At 42.7% G+C, this 21,613-nt stretch overlaps 2 protein-coding genes across 5 annotated transcripts in view; both read left to right on the top strand.

Moving 5' to 3' along the window:
• The window catches only part of LOC133541802 (golgin subfamily A member 6-like protein 25), a 245,703-nt gene that overhangs the window by 131,991 nt on the left and 92,099 nt on the right, over positions 1 to 21,613 (top strand). The window lies entirely within an intron of this gene.
• Positions 121 to 18,821, top strand: LOC133541724 (major histocompatibility complex class I-related gene protein-like). 4 transcript variants are annotated; one of them, XR_009803965.1, is made up of 8 exons: positions 122 to 290; positions 1,365 to 1,631; positions 1,793 to 2,071; positions 3,817 to 4,125; positions 4,208 to 4,312; positions 4,411 to 4,484; positions 6,629 to 6,701; positions 6,834 to 10,360. XR_009803965.1 is itself a non-coding variant. In XM_061885284.1 (8 exons), exons 1-7 carry the CDS (start codon positions 233 to 235, stop codon positions 6,670 to 6,672), a joined length of 1,080 nt encoding a protein of 359 aa, XP_061741268.1. In that variant the 5' UTR covers positions 122 to 232; the 3' UTR covers positions 6,673 to 6,701; positions 6,834 to 10,360. The 4 variants fall into 4 exon arrangements, 3 of the variants coding, with proteins under 3 accessions (XP_061741267.1, XP_061741268.1, XP_061741269.1); XM_061885284.1 differs by having other exon boundaries at positions 4,411 to 4,428; XM_061885283.1 differs by lacking the exons at positions 6,629 to 6,701; positions 6,834 to 10,360 and adding an exon at positions 18,495 to 18,821 and having other exon boundaries at positions 121 to 290; positions 4,411 to 4,428.

The following is a 21,613-nucleotide window of genomic DNA, read 5'->3' as shown; positions in this document are numbered from 1 at the left end:
CCCCGAAATCAGCCGTTAGCAAATGTGTGCGCAAAGCAAACCAGCTTACCTGGTGACAATGACGTGTACAATTCTCATTGGCTCAGGGGAGATTTGATATAAAAGCTGGTTTCCGCCTTGGCGTCCATTTCATGTTTACTCGTCAAGCAAGTTGTCGTCGCCTTGCTTTTCTCTGAGGATTAAAACTAGAAACTTTGGTTTTTTCTGGACTTCCGCACTTTTGTGACATTTAATGATGAACTTGCTTTGCTTCTTCCTCCTAGTTGTACAAACACACAGCGTGACGCCTGGTAAGTCCACTTTCTTTACAACTTTATACACCTCATTCCTACATGCTCAGTCCATACAAAATACTCTCTTTTATTTCTTCTCATTATTATTGACGCTCTTCTCTTCTCATCAGTCAATAGTTTGCATCTTCATTTGTTGCTCAAACTTTGAACGAGTCAAACTTGTTCAAGTTGTCTCACTTTAACAGCAACATACATCCAACTTTTTACTTTAGCATTTCCGCAAACGTCGGTTTCACTTTTAAATAGGAAAATGACAATAATTAATCCAGGAAACAATCAGGAGTATCAGTTATAAAATGAGATGTAGATCAGAAGTATATAATGTACACAAAAATCACTTTATTGGTGGGAATTATTGTGAAATAATGGATATAATTGACCCCAAAGGGACAAGCGGTAGGAAATGGATGGATGGATTATTGTTTATTGTTTGTTTATTGAGGATCCCCATTAGCCGACGCACACACGGCTAATGGGGATCCTCTTTTCAAAAGTTCAAAGTAAAATAATGCACACATTTATTTACAAATAAAAGAAAGGAAAAATAAAAATACAAAATAACAGTACACACGTCTAATTACAATAAAAGAGAAGAAAAAAACATGAAAGATGAACTCTTAAGTCTAAAAAGTGACTCAATATGATTCTTAAATGTTTTTTTTACTGGTAATAGTCCTAATATGTAAAAGAAGAGTATTATAATATTGTTGTTGTATTCCATTGCCAACATTCCATCAGGCGGTGCTATATTTCCATGCTTTGGCAGTGACATCACTAGTTGGAACTTCCCCTCACCTGGAAAAACAACTTTCACTTCTCTGCCGGCAATAATGTCATCTATTTATTTGACACTTGAAATAAGTGCAGTTCTTCATGTGTGTGGTCTTAAAGTGAGGTAGAAATGTGAGATGCATGACATCAAAGACACACGCTGTTATTGTCTCCTGGAACAGGAAGTGATTGTTTACTGGGAGAAGCAGCCGTGTTTGAAGTTGAAATGAAGACAGCATCATTTCAAATAGGAATTGTTCAACATGAAAGTCAAGAATCAAATGTTGTTTTGTCTTTCAGTGATTCACACGCTGCAGTATTTCACCACCGCATGCTCTCAAGTTCCAAACTTCCCAGAGTATGTGAGTGTTGGTTATGTTGATGAAGTTGAGGTGAGTTACTATGACAGCAACATCAGGAAAGCAGAATCCAAACAGGACTGGATGAACAAAATCACAGCAGAGGATCCAAACTACTGGCAGAGACAAACAGAGAACAATGTTGTTAGAGAACATGTCTTCAAAGACAACATTGAAATAGCCATGAAGCGTTTCAACCAAACTGGAGGTTTGTTTATGTTGAACTTTCTACTATTCTAATATATTTGATATTTTGGTAGTGTATTAAAAACACACATTACCTTGTCTCTGTCCATCCCATAATAAGCTGCAACCAAGACATGTTGTGTGTTAGTTTCACTCTGCTTTACAACACTTTGTGTCTCTCAGGTGTTCACACTTACCAGGAGATGACAGGATGTGAATGGAATGATGAGACTGATGAAGTTAAAGGTTGGAAGCAGTACAGTTATGATGGAGAAGATTTCATATCGTTGGACATGAAGACATGGACATGGACTGCAGCAAAACAACAAGCTTTCCCCTCCAAACTCAAGTGGGACCAGGACACACTTCATCTAGACCACAAGAAGTATTATTACACTGAGATATGTCCTTCTTACTTGAAGAAGTATGTGGAGTATGGGAAGAAGGTCCTAATGAGAACAGGTAGAAGCACACCTTGTACTTTCACCTTCTCACATGTTAGCACTCCCCCTATAGGAACATTACTCACATTACACTCTCTCTCTCTCTCCATACTCTTTTCTCTTCACCTCCTTTTCTCTCCATCTTGACCTCCATTCCCTCTTTCTTTACTACAATGTTCTCCCCTTTTCTCCATCTTTACCTTTATTCGCTCCTATTCTCTCCATCTTTACCTCCATTTCTCATTTTTCTGAATCTTTCCCTTCTTTCTCTTCTTTTCTCTCCATCTTTACCTTCATTTTCTCCTTCTTTGCCTTTATTCGCTCCATCCTTACCTTCATTCTCCTTTTCTCTCCATCTTTACCGTCATTCTCTCCTTTTCTCTCCATCTTTACCTGCATTCTGTCCTTTTCTCGCCATCTTTATATCCATTCTCTCCATCTTGACCTTCATTCTCACTTTCTGTCCTTTTCTTCCATCTTTCCCTTCATGTTCTCCATTTCTCTCCATATTTACCTCCAATCTCTCCTTTTCTATCCATCTTTACCTTTATTCACTCCTATTCTCCCCATCTTTACCTTTTTTCTCTCTGTTTTTCTCCATCTTTACATCCATTTCTCCTCCTCTCCTTTTCATTCTCTCATTTTGTTTCCATCTTTACCTTCATTCTCCCCTTTTGTCTCCGTCTTTACCTTCTCTCTCTCATTTTCTATCGGGTTTGACCTTCGTTCTCTCCTTTTCTTTCCATCTTCCTCCTTTTCTCCCCATTTTTACTTTTATTCTCAACTTTTCTCTCAATCTTTGTCAATTCTCTCCATCTTGACCTCCATTCCCTCCTTTTCTCTCCATCTTTACTTCCATTTTCTCCTTCTCTCTCCTTTACATTCATTCTCTCATTTTTTTCCATCTTTATCTTCTTTCTCCCATTGTGTCTCCATTTTTACCTTATTTCTCTCCTTTTCTATCTATTTTCCTCCTTTTCTCCCCATTTTTACTTTTATTCTCAACCTTTCTCTCAATCTTTATGTCAATTCTCTTCATCTTTACCTTCTTTCTCTCCTTTTCTCTTTATCTTTAACTTCATTCTCGCCTTCTCTCTCCTTCTTTACCCCATTCTCTCAATGTCTCTCCATTTTTACTTTTATTCTCAACCTTTCTCTCAATCTTTATGACAATTCTCTCCATCTTCACCTGCTTTCTCTCATTTTCTCTTTATCTTTAACTTCATTCTCGCCTTATCTCTCCTTCACGTCCATTCTCTCAATTTCTCTCCATCTTTACCTCTATGTTATTCTCTCCATTTTTGCCTCTACTCTCTCCTTTTCTATCCATTTTTACCTCCATTCTTTCCATTTATACCTTTATTCTCTCTTTTCTCTCCATCTTTAACTTCATTATTGCCTTTTCACCTCATCTTTACCTTCATTCTCTTCTTTTCTCTTCTTCACCTTAATTTTCTCCTTCCCTCTCCTTCTTTACCTTCATTTGCTCCATCTGTACCTCCCTTATCTCTTGTTCTCCCCATCTTTACCTCCATTCTCTCCTTTTCTCTCCATCTTTACCTTCATGCTCACCTTTTCTCTTTCTTTTTACCTTAATTGTTTCCTTTTTTTTCTCCATCTTTACCTCCATTCTCTCCTTTTTTTTTGCCATCTTAACTTCATTTTCTCCTTTACCTTTTGTTCCATCCTTACCTTCATTTGTTACATCTTTACCTCCATCTTCTGTCCACGTCATCCTCCATTCCCACGTGACTTCCTGGGCAGAGCTTCCAAAGGTGTTCCTCCTCCAGAAGACGCCATCCTCTCCGGTCACCTGCATGGCGACAGGTTTCTACCCCGACCGAGCCGACTTGTTTTGGAGGAAAGACGGCGAGCAGATCTTCGAGGACGTGGAGCACGGAGAGCTGCTCCCCAACCACGACGGAACCTTCCAGTTGTCGGTGGAGCTGAAAGTGGAGGTGACGGCCGAGGTGGAGGGCAAGTACGAATGTGTGTTCCAGCTGTCTGGCGTGAAGGAGGACCTGGTCACCAAGCTGGAGAGAAGAAGCATCCTGAGCAACGCAAGCCCTGAAGGTGAGAAAGACACATGTTGAATAGTGTCAATGGAAGCACCTGATGTGACTTGTCAAACAAATCAATCATACCATACCAACAGGCAACGTGAGCGTCACTGCCACGCTGGCGGTCCTCGCTGTGGTGCTCCTCCTGGCGGCCCCCATCATCATCATCTTCATCATCAAGCGTCGCCCAAGCAGACAAGGTGAGGGACACAAATGTTTCCTCTTTCAGGAAGACGCCAACAAGTCTCTGCCGGCATTCATCAGATGTGAATTTCACCTGCTTTCTCTTTCATTTCAGCCCAATACCATCCAGCTGGTAAGTAAAACATCATCTCTTTCTTGGAAACCAGAACAATAAACAAAGCACACTTTGTAAGTTTACCCCCACAAAGACGATCATTTATGACTGATTCATCTTTTATGTCAGCTATATTCAATATAATATTGACTTTCTGTTACATTCTGGATTGTTGGTATCTTTGTAAGGGTCAACTTGCAAACTTGCTGTTTGAAGGTGTGATGTAGACACCTGTTACAAGTTTAGCAGGGAAATAAAAGCTTCCCTCCATCAGGAGTAGCTTGATACTGGTGTAAGCACACGCAATAGAAAGTATCACAGCCAACTTTTGATGAGTGCTCATGATCATGAACATCAAGGGCCTGATCTACTAAAGGTTTGTGTGTATTAAAACATGTGCAAACCTCATCTACTTAACTCCTGCCCAGAGTCTCTGAAATGAGCAAAATAGAGAGCGCAATCCATTTAGCGTGTCTGTCTTCATGTACAGTCGTGCTCAAAAGTTTACATACACTTGTAAAGAACATCATGTCATGGCTGACTTCAGTTTGCAATCATTTCTACAACTACTATTTATTTGTGATGTAGTGATTGGAGCACATACTTGTTGCTCACAAAAAACATTCATGAAGTTTGCTTCTTTTATGAATTTATTATGGGTCTACTGTACATGTGAGCAAATGTGCTGGGTCAAAAGTGTACATACAGCAATGTTAATATTTGCTTACATGTCCTTTGGCAAGTTTCACTGCAATAAGGCGCTTTTGGTCGCCATCCACAAGCTTCTGCTTGAATTTTTGACCACTTCTCTTGACAAAATTGGGGCAGTTCTGACATGGACTTGTTTCTTGTGCATTGTCCACACGTTTAAGTCAGGACTTTGGGAAGGCCATTCTAAAACCTTAATTCTAACACGATTTAGCCATTCCTTGACCACTTTTGACGTGTGTTTGGGGTCATTGTCCTGTTGGAACACCCAACTCCGCCCAAGACCCAACCTCCGGGCTGATGATTTAAGGTTGTTCGGAAAAAATTGGAGGTAATCCTCCTTTTTTCATTGTCCCATTAACTCTCTGTAAAGCACCAGTTCCATTTACAGCAAAACAGGCCCAGAGCATAATACTTCCACCACTATGCTTGACGGTTGGCATGGTGTTCCTGGGATTAAAGGACTCACCTTTTCTCCTCCAAACATATTGCTGGGTATTGTGGCCAAACAGCTCAATTTTTGTTAAATCTGACCACAGAACTTTCCTCCAGAAAGCCTTATCTTTGTCCATGCCATGTCAGGTGAAACAAAAAGTGAGCTGTTTGGCCACAATACCCAGCAATATGTTTGGAGGAGAAAAGGTGAGTCCTTGAATCCCAGGAACACCATCCTTACCGTCAAGCATGGTGGTGGTAGTATTATGCTCTGGGCCTGTTTTGCAGCCAATACAACTGGTGCTTTAAATGGGACAATGAAAAAGGAAGATTAGCTCCAAATTCTTCTGGACAAGCTAACATCATCAGCCTGGAGGTTGGGTCTTGGACGCAGTTGGGTGTTCCAACAGGACAATGACCCCAAACAGACCTCAAAAGTGGTAAAGGAATGGTTAGAATTAAGGTTTTAGAATGGCCTTCCCAAAGTCCAGACTTAAATGTGTGGATAATGCTGAAGAAACAAGTCCATGTCAGAAAAACAACTAATATAGCTTAACTGCACCAATTTTGTCAAGAGGCGTGAAAAACCAAAAGCGCCTTATTGCAGTGAAACTTGCCAAAGGACATGTAAGCAAATATTAACATTGCTGTATGTACACTTTTGACCCAGCACATTTGCTCACATGTACAGTAGACCCATAATAAATTCATAAAAGAAGCAAACTTCATGAATGTTTTTTGTGAGCAACAAGTATGTGCTCCAATCACTACATCACAAATAAATAAGAGTTGTAGAAATGATTGGGAACTGAAGTCAGCCATGACATGATGTTCTTTACAAGTGTATGTAAACTTTTGACCTGACTAAGACACTGGAGGGTTGGTTGCACATGAGCCTTGAAGCCAAGCTGAACCTGTTTGGAGACTTAGTCTTAGACTAGTCAGGAAGTAGAAGAGCAGAATTCCCAGCTGCAAAGATGTGATATGAGTGAAGATGGACTTCCTTCACCAGAGTGAGGTGTGGGCTTAGCATGAGCAGCGTAAGCAGCTCACGGTGCGTTTTGTGCTCCGCCAGCTGGTGACGGTGGTAACCAGCTCTCAGAGAGACGTGAAGGCTGAAGGCTGAAGGCTGAGTGACACACGGCACAGTGAGGACTTTGCTTTTTCACGCACCTCCAAATGTTCTTCTGACTTTGTGTGAAGATGATGTTCACTCTGCCACATGCTAACATCTGCACCTGCTTTTGTTGGGAATGTGCTGAGTCATCTTCTTCCTCCAGGATGCTTTGTGCACTGGAACACAGAGAGATGTCTCCATCGCTGAGGGACCTCATCACACTTGGACTTTTCTTTCACATCTGCACTATTTGCTCCTCATCTTACACCATGTCTTCTTTGGCTGTTTATGGCTGACAAAACACCTTCAATCTGCATTTGTCAACAATACTTTGTCAGATGTTGATCTTTGTGTCCATGTAGTTGTGATGTCATCATTTGGGGCTCATGTGTCATCACATTGACAAGGATTTCTTCTTTCCTTTTCAAACCAATAGACAGCTGCTTATCAGTGAATATCACCTTGTGTCACATCTCATCATTATTTTTAACAATATTTTGGAACAATAGTACCATTTTTAACTACTTCCGTATGCTAATATTAATTGTTTTTGATGTAACATTTAAGAATGTTGATTATGAGAACTGCTGTCCAGTTGTTATATCTTCTTTTCTGATGACATTAGTCTCATTTGCAATGCAGTTGCACTTCCAAGACCATTAGATGGCAGCACTGTATAACTGTTTATGCTATGTTGTCAAACTAGAAAGTAGCTTTTTTTTCCAGGAAATTAACTTTTTAGGTTGCGCCCTACAAAGTGTCAATACTGTAAGAATAGTTATTACACAAAATTGTAAAATTCGAACTATAATCTTAGTAGTTTCCTTTACCAAATTCCAAGGTGTTGAAATCGCCATGTAAAATCCTTCATGTAAATAGTAGCCTGTCTTTGGCAAATCCTATGTAAATTAGCAATAAGCTAGCGCATTTTGGAAGAGTGTCGCATTACTTTATGTTTGCGCTGTTTTTTTATTAAGCACTGTGTTGGTGTTGAAAATGGCAAGGTGACTTAGAGGGAGTTTGGCTGAGTCCGGCCTGAGTGCTGCTTGAGTGATTGTTTACCTGAGCCCGTGTTTAGTCTGAAAGCAGACATGACGTCACATGCAACAAAGGTATCCAACTTGATTTTACATAATTGATAGTACTGAGGGAATTGGGTCATCACCTACACAAGTACTGAATTGGGTAGCCAACCTTACCAGTTAGTGTGACGGAGGGGGACAGTGACACAAAATTTTTATGACAAAGCATTGTCAAATATTTATATTTTTGAAACAATTTGCTGTTTTTTCCGTTCCTTTTTGCATAATCATATTTTTTCTTGATTGCCAAACATGCCGAGGATGTCATTTGGGAAGTAAACAAGGTAGGCCGTTCATATACTCTTGATATTCAGTGTTTTATGTGTACAATGTTTCATGTACATTCTGGGGGTTTTATTCAGTCAAAACTTGTCAAATACAATTTCTGTTTTGGAGGTGGTTTGTCATTACACACATGATAACACTTCTTGCTTGCAGTCATGCAAAACAAGTATTAAATGATCTTAAGCCTTTACCATGTCCGAAAAGTGACAATTTGAAATATTTTGTCAATTGTCAACAGAAAGAATGAATGACAGAGCTCTTTATTAAAACACAATTTTTAATGGAAATGACTGCAAATTTAAGAGAGTAAAATAACGTAATTCACCTGTTCTTCTGTTGATGCTAGTAGTGGAATGGTATACACATCTGCTGTGTGTGACAGTGGGTGTGGGTACGATTCCAGGTCAGGATGGGAAGGTAAACATTGATCTGAATCATCATGATTGTTGTGCTGTGGCGACCTCTCATGGGAAAAAATGAAAGACATTTACTGATTTAATTCTATTAATTGTATTATTTTGCACTCATACATTAATTATTTGGTCATGTTTTTATTACAATGTGATCTTATTACTCCGAGACGTGTGTAATTAAATACAGGTTTCAGTCAAATAGTAAAACATGTTTTTCACAATGTCAGGTTCAAACATCGATGACATTTATTAAACAAGACAAGAAGCAAGGAAATAAATAGAGACGGAATTCAATTTTGCTCGGTTTGAGGAGAAACATGTCGACCTGTAACCTCTTACAGTGTCACCCACGCGCTCACGGAAAAATGTTCACGTCTCCTCTTTTATTTGGATATTCCCTGTTTACATAACAGCAGCTGTTTCTAAAGGAATGGGGGTATGTAAACAGCCATTGTTTTCGGTCACATTAACACAAAAGAAAAAGATACCTCAGGCTTGTACTGGTCCTGGATCGAGCTTGGGCAAGTCTTGGATCACAATAGCTAACCCTTCCCGTCTCTTCCCATCGTACACAGTGGTATTTTCCAAGCCTTTGGATTATTGCAACAAAGACAGCTTCCGTCTGTTCACTGGGAACTCAGAGAACGGAAAGTTTTTTTGATAATTTACATACAATATTTCTGACACACATAAATAAAGAAGGCAAAAACAAGCAAACAAACAGAAAAATCACCATGCCAGTAGAGATGAAGACAATCTGCCAACAAAATGTCTCCTACTTATTTTTTCAGAGAGTTGTCAAGCCTGCGTGTGATGATGTGGCCTGCCAGTTAAAAAGTTTGCCCAAGTTATTCTAGTCACGTATGCACAGATGAGATGTGTCAGTAACAAAATATTACTTTGCATCACTTTTTGGCAACCAACAATTCATTGATTGAATTAATACATCCAAACACTTTATTGATATGTATGATGTGCATGAACAAAGAACAGTTGATGTTGTATGTAGCTTATAAACAAGGAAGAGCTTTGTAACACATCAACATCAACAAGTCCTTTAAAATCTCATTAATGTCACAGAATTGGACAAATCTTTGACTTTTCCAACCTAGCAAAGGCTTTAGATCATGCTACTTTTGTTGAACAAATGTTTTGCAGGTACAATAGTCTAGATAAACCTGCTTTCAAATCAACTTTAAAGATACCTTATCTTTTATACTTTATGTTTGAGTGGACTAAATGTACTGTCATTTTAGCTGACTAAAATGTTGTGTGATGTGGTTGACTTAAACTAAATCGATTTAGATTTAGCAGAGAGAAACTATTGTTAGTCACCTTGAGACTCTCACTGAAACCTAATAACCAGGTGATAAATCTGGAGGTAATAATGGACTCAGACTTGAACTTTAACAGCCGCATGAAGTCGATAACATCAGCAGCTTTTACCACCTGAAACACTTTGTCAACATCAGAGGAATAATGTCTGAATCAGACTTGGAGAGACTAAGTCTTTGTCTCCAGCAGTTTGGACTACTGTAATGCTCTTTTCACTTGGCTCTTTAAACCAGCTGTAAAGCAACTGCAGTACACCCAGAATGCTGCTGCTCAAGTCCTGACTAGAACTAGGAAATATGATCATATCAGTCCATATCAGTCCTGGCTTCGTGTAGCTACTCAGCTTTCCTCGTGTACAAGTCCTTTCATGGTCTTGTGCCAAAGTACATCTCTGACATGTTAGCTCTGAGAACCTTGTTTTATGAGGATTATTCTTCTTTTATTTTGAAGTATTTTCCATGGTTACTTCCATTTTATTGTTGCCTTCTTGTCATTTTCTGTACAGCACTTTGAATTGTGCTCTATAAATAAACTGGCCTTCCCTAATTGTTTTCAGAATAAAACACTTATTTCCAGCTTCAGAGGCACTGCTCATTTCTAGATGTAGAGATGTTGATTTGAGATATCTTCATTCAAGATGTCTTATCAAGTCAAATGTTTGACTAGTTGTTCAATGGATAGGTTGGGCTTCAGTTGAAGAAAAACAGCTGATGAGGAAGTTGGGCTGCAAACTTGACACACCTGTTGTGCTTGCCGGGTCACGTGATTTCCCAGAAAAGCCACTCAAGCATTTACCTGAGGTGGCCACTAGGGGTGGTCTCTAGCTAAGGTGACCAGAGTGGTGTCTAGAGAGAGTGTGGACAAGCAAACAACAGACGCCATGTTGGGGACCAACTGAATCATTTCATGTTAGTTTTCCTAATAATAGCTCTAATTATTATTGTACTTCAGCTCATAAACTGGCAATCAAGTATATTTTTAGGACAATTTTGCATCTAGACTTGATGCACTCGGCCGCTACGTTCATGCAGTGTTTAGTCAGAGGAGACACGGACATCAGCGTGGATCTACAGGAGCTTTAGTTTTCAATTCGCCACAGAGTGAATTCCCGTCCTTCAACAATCGCTATTTCTTTGGAAACAAAGTAAATAATATATACAAATAAATATATATATTATATGTAGCCTATTATTTAAACACTACTGACAAGTGATGCACCCAAAATGTGGTGGTCTTTGCTCACCAAAAGCGGATGTTGTGGTGAGCAAACAAATATCCACGGCACACACCAATGACGTAGCTCGCCCAAAGCTGATGAGCAAGTCACATTCAGGTCGCATTACGTTGAGACAGAAGTTCCACTTAATAAAATGACATTCCAATTTGAATCAGGACTACTTCCTGATGTGGCCTCAATCTGATGCCAAAAGATCAGATTTGAAGGACTTTGGAGAGTTTGGACTGTCACAAAAAATCAGATCTTTGTCACTTGAGGGCAAAAAATAATCAGATTTGGTGTGCAGTGTAAACGCGTCTATAAGACCTGCTCAGTGGTCTTGTGGTTAGAGTGTCCGCCCTGAGACTGGAAGGTGGAGAGTTTATAAGACCTGCTCAGTGGTCTTGTGGTTAGAGTGTCCGCCCTGAGACTGGAAGGTGGAGAGTTTATAAGACCTGCTCAGTGGTCTTGTGGTTAGAGTGTCCGCCCTGAGACTGGAAGGTGGAGAGTTTATAAGACCTGCTCAGTGGTCTTGTGGTTAGAGTGTCCGCCCTGAGACTGGAAGGTGGAGAGTTTATAAGACCTGCTCAGTGGTCTTGTGGTTAGAGTGTCCGCCCTGAGACTGGAAGGTGGAGAGTTTATAAGACCTGCTCAGTGGCCTTGTGGTTAGAGTGTCCGCCCTGAGACTGGAAGGTGGAGAGTCTATAAGACCTGCTCAGTGGTCTTGTGGTTAGAGTGTCCGCCCTGAGACTGGAAGGTGGAGAGTTTATAAGACCTGCTCAGTGGTCTTGTGGTTAGAGTGTCCGCCCTGAGACTGGAAGGTGGAGAGTCTATAGGACCTGCTCAGTGGTCTTGTGGTTAGAGTGTCCGCCCTGAGACTGGAAGGTGGAGAGTCTATAAGACCTGCTCAGTGGTCTTGTGGTTAGAGTGTCCGCCCTGAGACTGGAAGGTGGAGAGTTTATAAGACCTGCTCAGTGGTCTTGTGGTTAGAGTGTCCGCCCTGAGACTGGAAGGTGGAGAGTCTATAAGACCTGCTCAGTGGTCTTGTGGTTAGAGTGTCCGCCCCGAGACTGGAAGATGGAGAGTTTATAAGACCTGCTCAGTGGTCTTGTGGTTAGAGTGTCCGCCCTGAGACTGGAAGGTGGAGAGTCTATAAGACCTGCTCAGTGGTCTTGTGGTTAGAGTGTCCGCCCTGAGACTGGAAGGTGGAGAGTCTATAAGACCTGCTCAGTGGTCTTGTGGTTAGAGTGTCCGCCCTGAGACTGGAAGATGGAGAGTTTATAAGACCTGCTCAGTGGTCTTGTGGTTAGAGTGTCCGCCCTGAGACTGGAAGATGGAGAGTTTATAAAACCTGCTCAGTGGCCTTGTGGTTAGATTGTCCGCCCTGAGACTGGAAGGTGGAGAGTTTATAAGACCTGCTCAGTGGTCTTGTGGTTAGAGTGTCCGCCCTGAGACTGGAAGGTGGAGAGTTTATAAGACCTGCTCAGTGGTCTTGTGGTTAGAGTGTCCGCCCTGAGACTGGAAGGTGGAGAGTCTATAAGACCTGCTCAGTGGTCTTGTGGTTAGAGTGTCCGCCCTGAGACTGGAAGGTGGAGAGTTTATAAGACCTGCTCAGTGGTCTTGTGGTTAGAGTGTCCGCCCTGAGACTGGAAGGTGGAGAGTTTATAAGACCTGCTCAGTGGCCTTGTGGTTAGAGTGTCCGCCCTGAGACTGGAAGGTGGAGAGTCTATAAGACCTGCTCAGTGGTCTTGTGGTTAGAGTGTCCGCCCTGAGACTGGAAGGTGGAGAGTTTATAAGACCTGCTCAGTGGTCTTGTGGTTAGAGTGTCCGCCCTGAGACTGGAAGGTGGAGAGTTTATAAGACCTGCTCAGTGGTCTTGTGGTTAGAGTGTCCGCCCTGAGACTGGAAGGTGGAGAGTTTATAAGACCTGCTCAGTGGTCTTGTGGTTAGAGTGTCCGCCCTGAGACTGGAAGGTGGAGAGTCTATAAGACCTGCTCAGTGGTCTTGTGGTTAGAGTGTCCGCCCTGAGACTGGAAGATGGAGAGTTTATAAGACCTGCTCAGTGGTCTTGTGGTTAGAGTGTCCGCCCTGAGACTGGAAGGTGGAGAGTTTATAAGACCTGCTCAGTGGTCTTGTGGTTAGAGTGTCCGCCCTGAGACTGGAAGGTGGAGAGTCTATAAGACCTGCTCAGTGGTCTTGTGGTTAGAGTGTCCGCCCTGAGACTGGAAGGTGGAGAGTTTATAAGACCTGCTCAGTGGCCTTGTGGTTAGAGTGTCCGCCCTGAGACTGGAAGGTGGAGAGTTTATAAGACCTGCTCAGTGGTCTTGTGGTTAGAGTGTCCGCCCTGAGACTGGAAGGTGGAGAGTTTATAAGACCTGCTCAGTGGCCTTGTGGTTAGAGTGTCCGCCCTGAGACTGGAAGGTGGAGAGTCTATAAGACCTGCTCAGTGGTCTTGTGGTTAGATTGTCCGGCCTGAGACTGGAAGGTGGAGAGTCTATAAGACCTGCTCAGTGGTCTTGTGGTTAGAGTGTCCGCCCTGAGACTGGAAGGTGGAGAGTTTATAAGACCTGCTCAGTGGTCTTGTGGTTAGAGTGTCCGCCCTGAGACTGGAAGGTGGAGAGTTTATAAGACCTGCTCAGTGGTCTTGTGGTTAGAGTGTCCGCCCTGAGACTGGAAGGTGGAGAGTTTATAAGACCTGCTCAGTGGCCTTGTGGTTAGAGTGTCCGCCCTGAGACTGGAAGGTGGAGAGTCTATAAGACCTGCTCAGTGGTCTTGTGGTTAGAGTGTCCGCCCTGAGACTGGAAGGTGGAGAGTTTATAAGACCTGCTCAGTGGTCTTGTGGTTAGAGTGTCCGCCCTGAGACTGGAAGGTGGAGAGTCTATAGGACCTGCTCAGTGGTCTTGTGGTTAGAGTGTCCGCCCTGAGACTGGAAGGTGGAGAGTCTATAAGACCTGCTCAGTGGTCTTGTGGTTAGAGTGTCCGCCCTGAGACTGGAAGGTGGAGAGTTTATAAGACCTGCTCAGTGGTCTTGTGGTTAGAGTGTCCGCCCTGAGACTGGAAGGTGGAGAGTCTATAAGACCTGCTCAGTGGTCTTGTGGTTAGAGTGTCCGCCCCGAGACTGGAAGATGGAGAGTTTATAAGACCTGCTCAGTGGTCTTGTGGTTAGAGTGTCCGCCCTGAGACTGGAAGGTGGAGAGTCTATAAGACCTGCTCAGTGGTCTTGTGGTTAGAGTGTCCGCCCTGAGACTGGAAGGTGGAGAGTCTATAAGACCTGCTCAGTGGTCTTGTGGTTAGAGTGTCCGCCCTGAGACTGGAAGATGGAGAGTTTATAAGACCTGCTCAGTGGTCTTGTGGTTAGAGTGTCCGCCCTGAGACTGGAAGATGGAGAGTTTATAAAACCTGCTCAGTGGCCTTGTGGTTAGATTGTCCGCCCTGAGACTGGAAGGTGGAGAGTTTATAAGACCTGCTCAGTGGTCTTGTGGTTAGAGTGTCCGCCCTGAGACTGGAAGGTGGAGAGTTTATAAGACCTGCTCAGTGGTCTTGTGGTTAGAGTGTCCGCCCTGAGACTGGAAGGTGGAGAGTCTATAAGACCTGCTCAGTGGTCTTGTGGTTAGAGTGTCCGCCCTGAGACTGGAAGGTGGAGAGTTTATAAGACCTGCTCAGTGGTCTTGTGGTTAGAGTGTCCGCCCTGAGACTGGAAGGTGGAGAGTTTATAAGACCTGCTCAGTGGCCTTGTGGTTAGAGTGTCCGCCCTGAGACTGGAAGGTGGAGAGTCTATAAGACCTGCTCAGTGGTCTTGTGGTTAGAGTGTCCGCCCTGAGACTGGAAGGTGGAGAGTTTATAAGACCTGCTCAGTGGTCTTGTGGTTAGAGTGTCCGCCCTGAGACTGGAAGGTGGAGAGTTTATAAGACCTGCTCAGTGGTCTTGTGGTTAGAGTGTCCGCCCTGAGACTGGAAGGTGGAGAGTTTATAAGACCTGCTCAGTGGTCTTGTGGTTAGAGTGTCCGCCCTGAGACTGGAAGGTGGAGAGTCTATAAGACCTGCTCAGTGGTCTTGTGGTTAGAGTGTCCGCCCTGAGACTGGAAGATGGAGAGTTTATAAGACCTGCTCAGTGGTCTTGTGGTTAGAGTGTCCGCCCTGAGACTGGAAGGTGGAGAGTTTATAAGACCTGCTCAGTGGTCTTGTGGTTAGAGTGTCCGCCCTGAGACTGGAAGGTGGAGAGTCTATAAGACCTGCTCAGTGGTCTTGTGGTTAGAGTGTCCGCCCTGAGACTGGAAGGTGGAGAGTTTATAAGACCTGCTCAGTGGCCTTGTGGTTAGAGTGTCCGCCCTGAGACTGGAAGGTGGAGAGTTTATAAGACCTGCTCAGTGGTCTTGTGGTTAGAGTGTCCGCCCTGAGACTGGAAGGTGGAGAGTTTATAAGACCTGCTCAGTGGCCTTGTGGTTAGAGTGTCCGCCCTGAGACTGGAAGGTGGAGAGTCTATAAGACCTGCTCAGTGGTCTTGTGGTTAGATTGTCCGGCCTGAGACTGGAAGGTGGAGAGTCTATAAGACCTGCTCAGTGGTCTTGTGGTTAGAGTGTCCGCCCTGAGACTGGAAGGTGGAGAGTTTATAAGACCTGCTCAGTGGTCTTGTGGTTAGAGTGTCCGCCCTGAGACTGGAAGGTGGAGAGTTTATAAGACCTGCTCAGTGGCCTTGTGGTTAGATTGTCCGCCCTGAGACTGGAAGGTGGAGAGTTTATAAGACCTGCTCAGTGGTCTTGTGGTTAGAGTGTCCGCCCTGAGACTGGAAGATGGAGAGTTTATAAAACCTGCTCAGTGGCCTTGTGGTTAGATTGTCCGCCCTGAGACTGGAAGGTGGAGAGTTTATAAGACCTGCTCAGTGGTCTTGTGGTTAGAGTGTCCGCCCTGAGACTGGAAGGTGGAGAGTTTATAAGACCTGCTCAGTGGTCTTGTGGTTAGAGTGTCCGCCCTGAGACTGGAAGGTGGAGAGTCTATAAGACCTGCTCAGTGGTCTTGTGGTTAGAGTGTCCGCCCTGAGACTGGAAGATGGAGAGTTTATAAGACCTGCTCAGTGGTCTTGTGGTTAGAGTGTCCGCCCTGAGACTGGAAGGTGGAGAGTTTATAAGACCTGCTCAGTGGTCTTGTGGTTAGAGTGTCCGCCCTGAGACTGGAAGGTGGAGAGTTTATAAGACCTGCTCAGTGGTCTTGTGGTTAGAGTGTCCGCCCTGAGACTGGAAGGTGGAGAGTCTATAAGACCTGCTCAGTGGTCTTGTGGTTAGAGTGTCCGCCCTGAGACTGGAAGGTGGAGAGTTTATAAGACCTGCTCAGTGGTCTTGTGGTTAGAGTGTCCGCCCTGAGACTGGAAGGTGGAGAGTCTATAAGACCTGCTCAGTGGTCTTGTGGTTAGAGTGTCCGCCCCGAGACTGGAAGATGGAGAGTTTATAAGACCTGCTCAGTGGTCTTGTGGTTAGAGTGTCCGCCCTGAGACTGGAAGGTGGAGAGTCTATAAGACCTGCTCAGTGGTCTTGTGGTTAGAGTGTCCGCCCTGAGACTGGAAGGTGGAGAGTCTATAAGACCTGCTCAGTGGTCTTGTGGTTAGAGTGTCCGCCCTGAGACTGGAAGATGGAGAGTTTATAAGACCTGCTCAGTGGTCTTGTGGTTAGAGTGTCCGCCCTGAGACTGGAAGATGGAGAGTTTATAAAACCTGCTCAGTGGCCTTGTGGTTAGATTGTCCGCCCTGAGACTGGAAGGTGGAGAGTTTATAAGACCTGCTCAGTGGTCTTGTGGTTAGAGTGTCCGCCCTGAGACTGGAAGGTGGAGAGTTTATAAGACCTGCTCAGTGGCCTTGTGGTTAGAGTGTCCGCCCTGAAACTGGAAGGTGGAGAGTCTATAAGACCTGCTCAGTGGTCTTGTGGTTAGAGTGTCCGCCCTGAGACTGGAAGGTGGAGAGTTTATAAGACCTGCTCAGTGGCCTTGTGGTTAGAGTGTCCGCCCTGAGACTGGAAGGTGGAGAGTCTATAAGACCTGCTCAGTGGTCTTGTGGTTAGAGTGTCCGCCCTGAGACTGGAAGGTGGAGAGTTTATAAGACCTGCTCAGTGGTCTTGTGGTTAGAGTGTCCGCCCTGAGACTGGAAGGTGGAGAGTTTATAAGACCTGCTCAGTGGTCTTGTGGTTAGAGTGTCCGCCCTGAGACTGGAAGGTGGAGAGTTTATAAGACCTGCTCAGTGGCCTTGTTGTTAGAGTGTCCGCCCTGAGACTGGAAGGTGGAGAGTCTATAAGACCTGCTCAGTGGTCTTGTGGTTAGAGTGTCCGCCCTGAGACTGGAAGGTGGAGAGTTTATAAGACCTGCTCAGTGGCCTTGTTGTTAGAGTGTCCGCCCTGAGACTGGAAGGTGGAGAGTCTATAAGACCTGCTCAGTGGTCTTGTGGTTAGAGTGTCCGCCCTGAGACTGGAAGGTGGAGAGTCTATAAGACCTGCTCAGTGGTCTTGTGGTTAGAGTGTCCGCCCTGAGACTGGAAGGTGGAGAGTTTATAAGACCTGCTCAGTGGCCTTGTGGTTAGAGTGTCCGCCCTGAGACTGGAAGGTGGAGAGTTTATAAGACCTGCTCAGTGGTCTTGTGGTTAGAGTGTCCGCCCTGAGACTGGAAGGTGGAGAGTTTATAAGACCTGCTCAGTGGCCTTGTGGTTAGAGTGTCCGCCCTGAGACTGGAAGGTGGAGAGTCTATAAGACCTGCTCAGTGGTCTTGTGGTTAGATTGTCCGGCCTGAGACTGGAAGGTGGAGAGTCTATAAGACCTGCTCAGTGGTCTTGTGGTTAGAGTGTCCGCCCTGAGACTGGAAGGTGGAGAGTCTATAAGACCTGCTCAGTGGTCTTGTGGTTAGAGTGTCCGCCCTGAGACTGGAAGGTGGAGAGTCTATAAGACCTGCTCAGTGGCCTTGTGGTTAGAGTGTCCGCCCTGAGACTGGAAGGTGGAGAGTTCAAACCCTGGGCGAGTCGTACCAAGGACAATAAAAATGGGAGCCATTACCTCCCTGCTTGGCACTCAGCATCAAGGCTTGGAATTGGGGGTTAAATCACCAAAATGATTCCTGAGCGCGGCCACCGCTGCTGCTCACTGCTCCCCTCACCTCCCAGGATCTGAACATGGTGATGGGTTAAATGCAGAGGATAAATTCACTACACCGAGTGTGTGTGTGACTATCTTTGGGACTTAAACTTAAAAAATAATAAAAAAGATGTATTTTAATGAGTCACTCATTTAATCACATCAAGGATTGTTTGTTACATTTGTTCACCTTCATAAATCATGTGTTGTGTGTTGATAACTGAAAATATGAAACGAAGAGGTACATTTTAATTGTTTCATCTTTTATATAGGCATAAGGCATTTCAAGAAATACAATATTAATAACTATATATGTATATGTCAATAAGAATGTAAGATGAGGGTGCTAATGCACAATCTTATGTATGTACTCTTCTCTTATTATAAACAGGAGGCTGCAACAACAATGCCAACACACAGCAATTCCACTCAATCTACGCCAAGCTGGCTGTACACTGTGGCATTGAAGCCAGCAAAACTGGAAATGCCACAACTAAGATCCTCCCTATGGTGGAGGACTCTGAGGACAGCATTCCAGGTGCCTTTAAGGTGGTGCCAAGATTAACAACACTTAAATTACTCTACTTTTTAAACAATACCAGACCCATAATGTACAATATATTTGCGCAAAAAATCAGTATCAGACCCATATTGCCGATACCGGCCTGGATTTTACTTGGTATCGGTTCTGAATAAAAATCAGTAGTATTGCACATCACCAGTCTTTGTGCGTGCGTATAAAATGATTGGTGTTTACGGCGGTCACTCACCCTGTCTGGTCAACACGTAAGTGCAGAGAACACGTGCACACGTACAAAAGCAGTCCAAGAGAGGCCACAAACAATTTGCAATCATGTTATTGTTAAGATAGGATTTACATTTAATTGAACTATCCAAATGACTATTATTAGCTAACAACAGCCACATGTAATGCATGTGTTACGCAGGTATGTAGTTACATCATTACATCCAAATGACTATTATTAGCTAACAACAGCCACATCTAATGCATGTGTTACGCAGGTATGTAGTTACATCATTACATCCAAATGACTATTATTAGCTAACAACAGCCACATCTAATGCATGTGTTACGCAGGTATGTAGTTACATCATTACATCCAAATGACTATTATTAGCTAACAACAGCCACATGTAATGCATGTGTTACGCAGGTATGTAGTTACATCATTACATCCAAATGACTATTATTAGCTAACAACAGCCACATCTAATGCATGTGTTACGCAGGTATGTAGTTACATCATTACATCCAAATGACTATTATTAGCTAACAACAGCCACATGTAATGCATGTGTTACGCAGGTATGTAGTTACATCATTACATCCAAATGACTATTATTAGCTAACAACAGCCACATCTAATGCATGTGTTACGCAGGTATGTAGTTACATCATTACATCCAAATGACTATTATTAGCTAACAACTAATGCATGTGTTACGCAGGTATGTAGTTACATCATTACATCCAAATGACTATTATTAGCTAACAACAGCCACATGTAATGCATGTGTTACGCAGGTATGTAGTTACATCATTACATCCAAATGACTATTATTAGCTAACAACTAATGCATGTGTTACGCAGGTATGTAGTTACATCATTACATCCAAATGACTATTATTAGCTAACAACAGCCACATCTAATGCATGTGTTACGCAGGTATGTAGTTACATCATTACATCCAAATGACTATTATTAGCTAACAACAGCCACATGTAATGCAGGTATGTAGTTACATCATTACATCCAAATGACTATTATTAGCTAACAACAGCCACATCTAATGCATGTGTTACGCAGGTATGTAGTTACATCATTACATCCAAATGACTATTATTAGCTAACAACAGCCACATGTAATGCATGTGTTACGCAGGTATGTAGTTACATCATTACATCCAAATGACTATTATTAGCTAACAACAGCCACATCTAATGCATGTGTTACGCAGGTATGTAGTTACATCATTACATCCAAATGACTATTATTAGCTAACAACTAATGCATGTGTTACGCAGGTATGTAGTTACATCATTACATCCAAATGACTATTATTAGCTAACAACAGCCACATGTAATGCATGTGTTACGCAGGTATGTAGTTACATCATTACATCCAAATGACTATTATTAGCTAACAACTAATGCATGTGTTACGCAGGTATGTAGTTACATCATTACATCCAAATGACTATTATTAGCTAACAACAGCCACATCTAATGCATGTGTTACGCAGGTATGTAGTTACATCATTACATCCAAATGACTATTATTAGCTAACAACAGCCACATGTAATGCAGGTATGTAGTTACATCATTACATCCAAATGACTATTATTAGCTAACAACAGCCACATCTAATGCATGTGTTACGCAGGTATGTAGTTACATCATTACATCCAAATGACTATTATTAGCTAACAACAGCCACATGTAATGCATGTGTTACGCAGGTATGTAGTTACATCATTACATCCAAATGACTATTATTAGCTAACAACAGCCACATCTAATGCATGTGTTACGCAGGTATGTAGTTACATCATTACATCCAAATGACTATTATTAGCTAACAACTAATGCATGTGTTACGCAGGTATGTAGTTACATCATTACATCCAAATGACTATTATTAGCTAACAACAGCCACATGTAATGCATGTGTTACGCAGGTATGTAGTTACATCATTACATCCAAATGACTATTATTAGCTAACAACTAATGCATGTGTTACGCAGGTATGTAGTTACATCATTACATCCAAATGACTATTATTAGCTAACAACTAATGCATGTGTTACACAGGTATGTAGTTACATCATTACATCCAAATGACTATTATTAGCTAACAACTAATGCATGTGTTATGCAGGTATGTAGTTACATCATTACATCCAAATGACTATTATTAGCTAACAACTAATGCATGTGTTACACAGGTATGTAGTTACATCATTACATCCAAATGACTATTATTAGCTAACAACAGCCACATGTAATGCATGTGTTACACAGGTATGTAGTTACATAATTACATCCAAATGACTATTATTAGCTAAAAACAGCCACATGTAATGCATGTGTTATGCAGGTATGTAGTTACATCATTACATCCAAATGACTATTTTTAGCTAACAACTAATGCATGTGTTACGCAGGTATGTAGTTACATCATTACATCCAAATGACTAATATTAGCTAACAACTAATGCATGTGTTACGCAGGGATGTAGTTACATCATTACATCCAAATGACTATTATTAGCTAACAACAGCCACATGTAATGCATGTGTTACGCAGGTATGTAGTTACATCATTACATCCAAATGACTATTATTAGCTAACAACTAATGCATGTGTTACGCAGGTATGTAGTTACATCATTACATCCAAATGACTATTATTAGCTAACAACTAATGCATGTGTTACGCAGGTATGTAGTTACATCATTACATCCAAATGACTATTATTAGCT

This window comes from Nerophis ophidion, linkage group LG23 (genome assembly GCF_033978795.1).
Source record: "Nerophis ophidion isolate RoL-2023_Sa linkage group LG23, RoL_Noph_v1.0, whole genome shotgun sequence".
Classification (NCBI taxonomy): Eukaryota; Metazoa; Chordata; class Actinopteri; order Syngnathiformes; family Syngnathidae; genus Nerophis; species Nerophis ophidion.
This window is presented reverse-complemented; position numbering and strand designations above follow the sequence as displayed.

Bases quoted from the DNA above. Each gene is read 5' to 3' on its own strand.
- LOC133541724 (XM_061885283.1), top strand. From the start codon at position 233: ATGATGAACTTGCTTTGCTTCTTCCTCCTAGTTGTACAAACACACAGC. The intron at 291-1,364 runs GTAAGTCCACTT...TTTGTCTTTCAG, and splicing joins AACACACAGCGTGACGCCTG to TGATTCACACGCTGCAGTAT. The intron at 4,126-4,207 runs GTGAGAAAGACA...CCATACCAACAG, and splicing joins GAGCAACGCAAGCCCTGAAG to GCAACGTGAGCGTCACTGCC.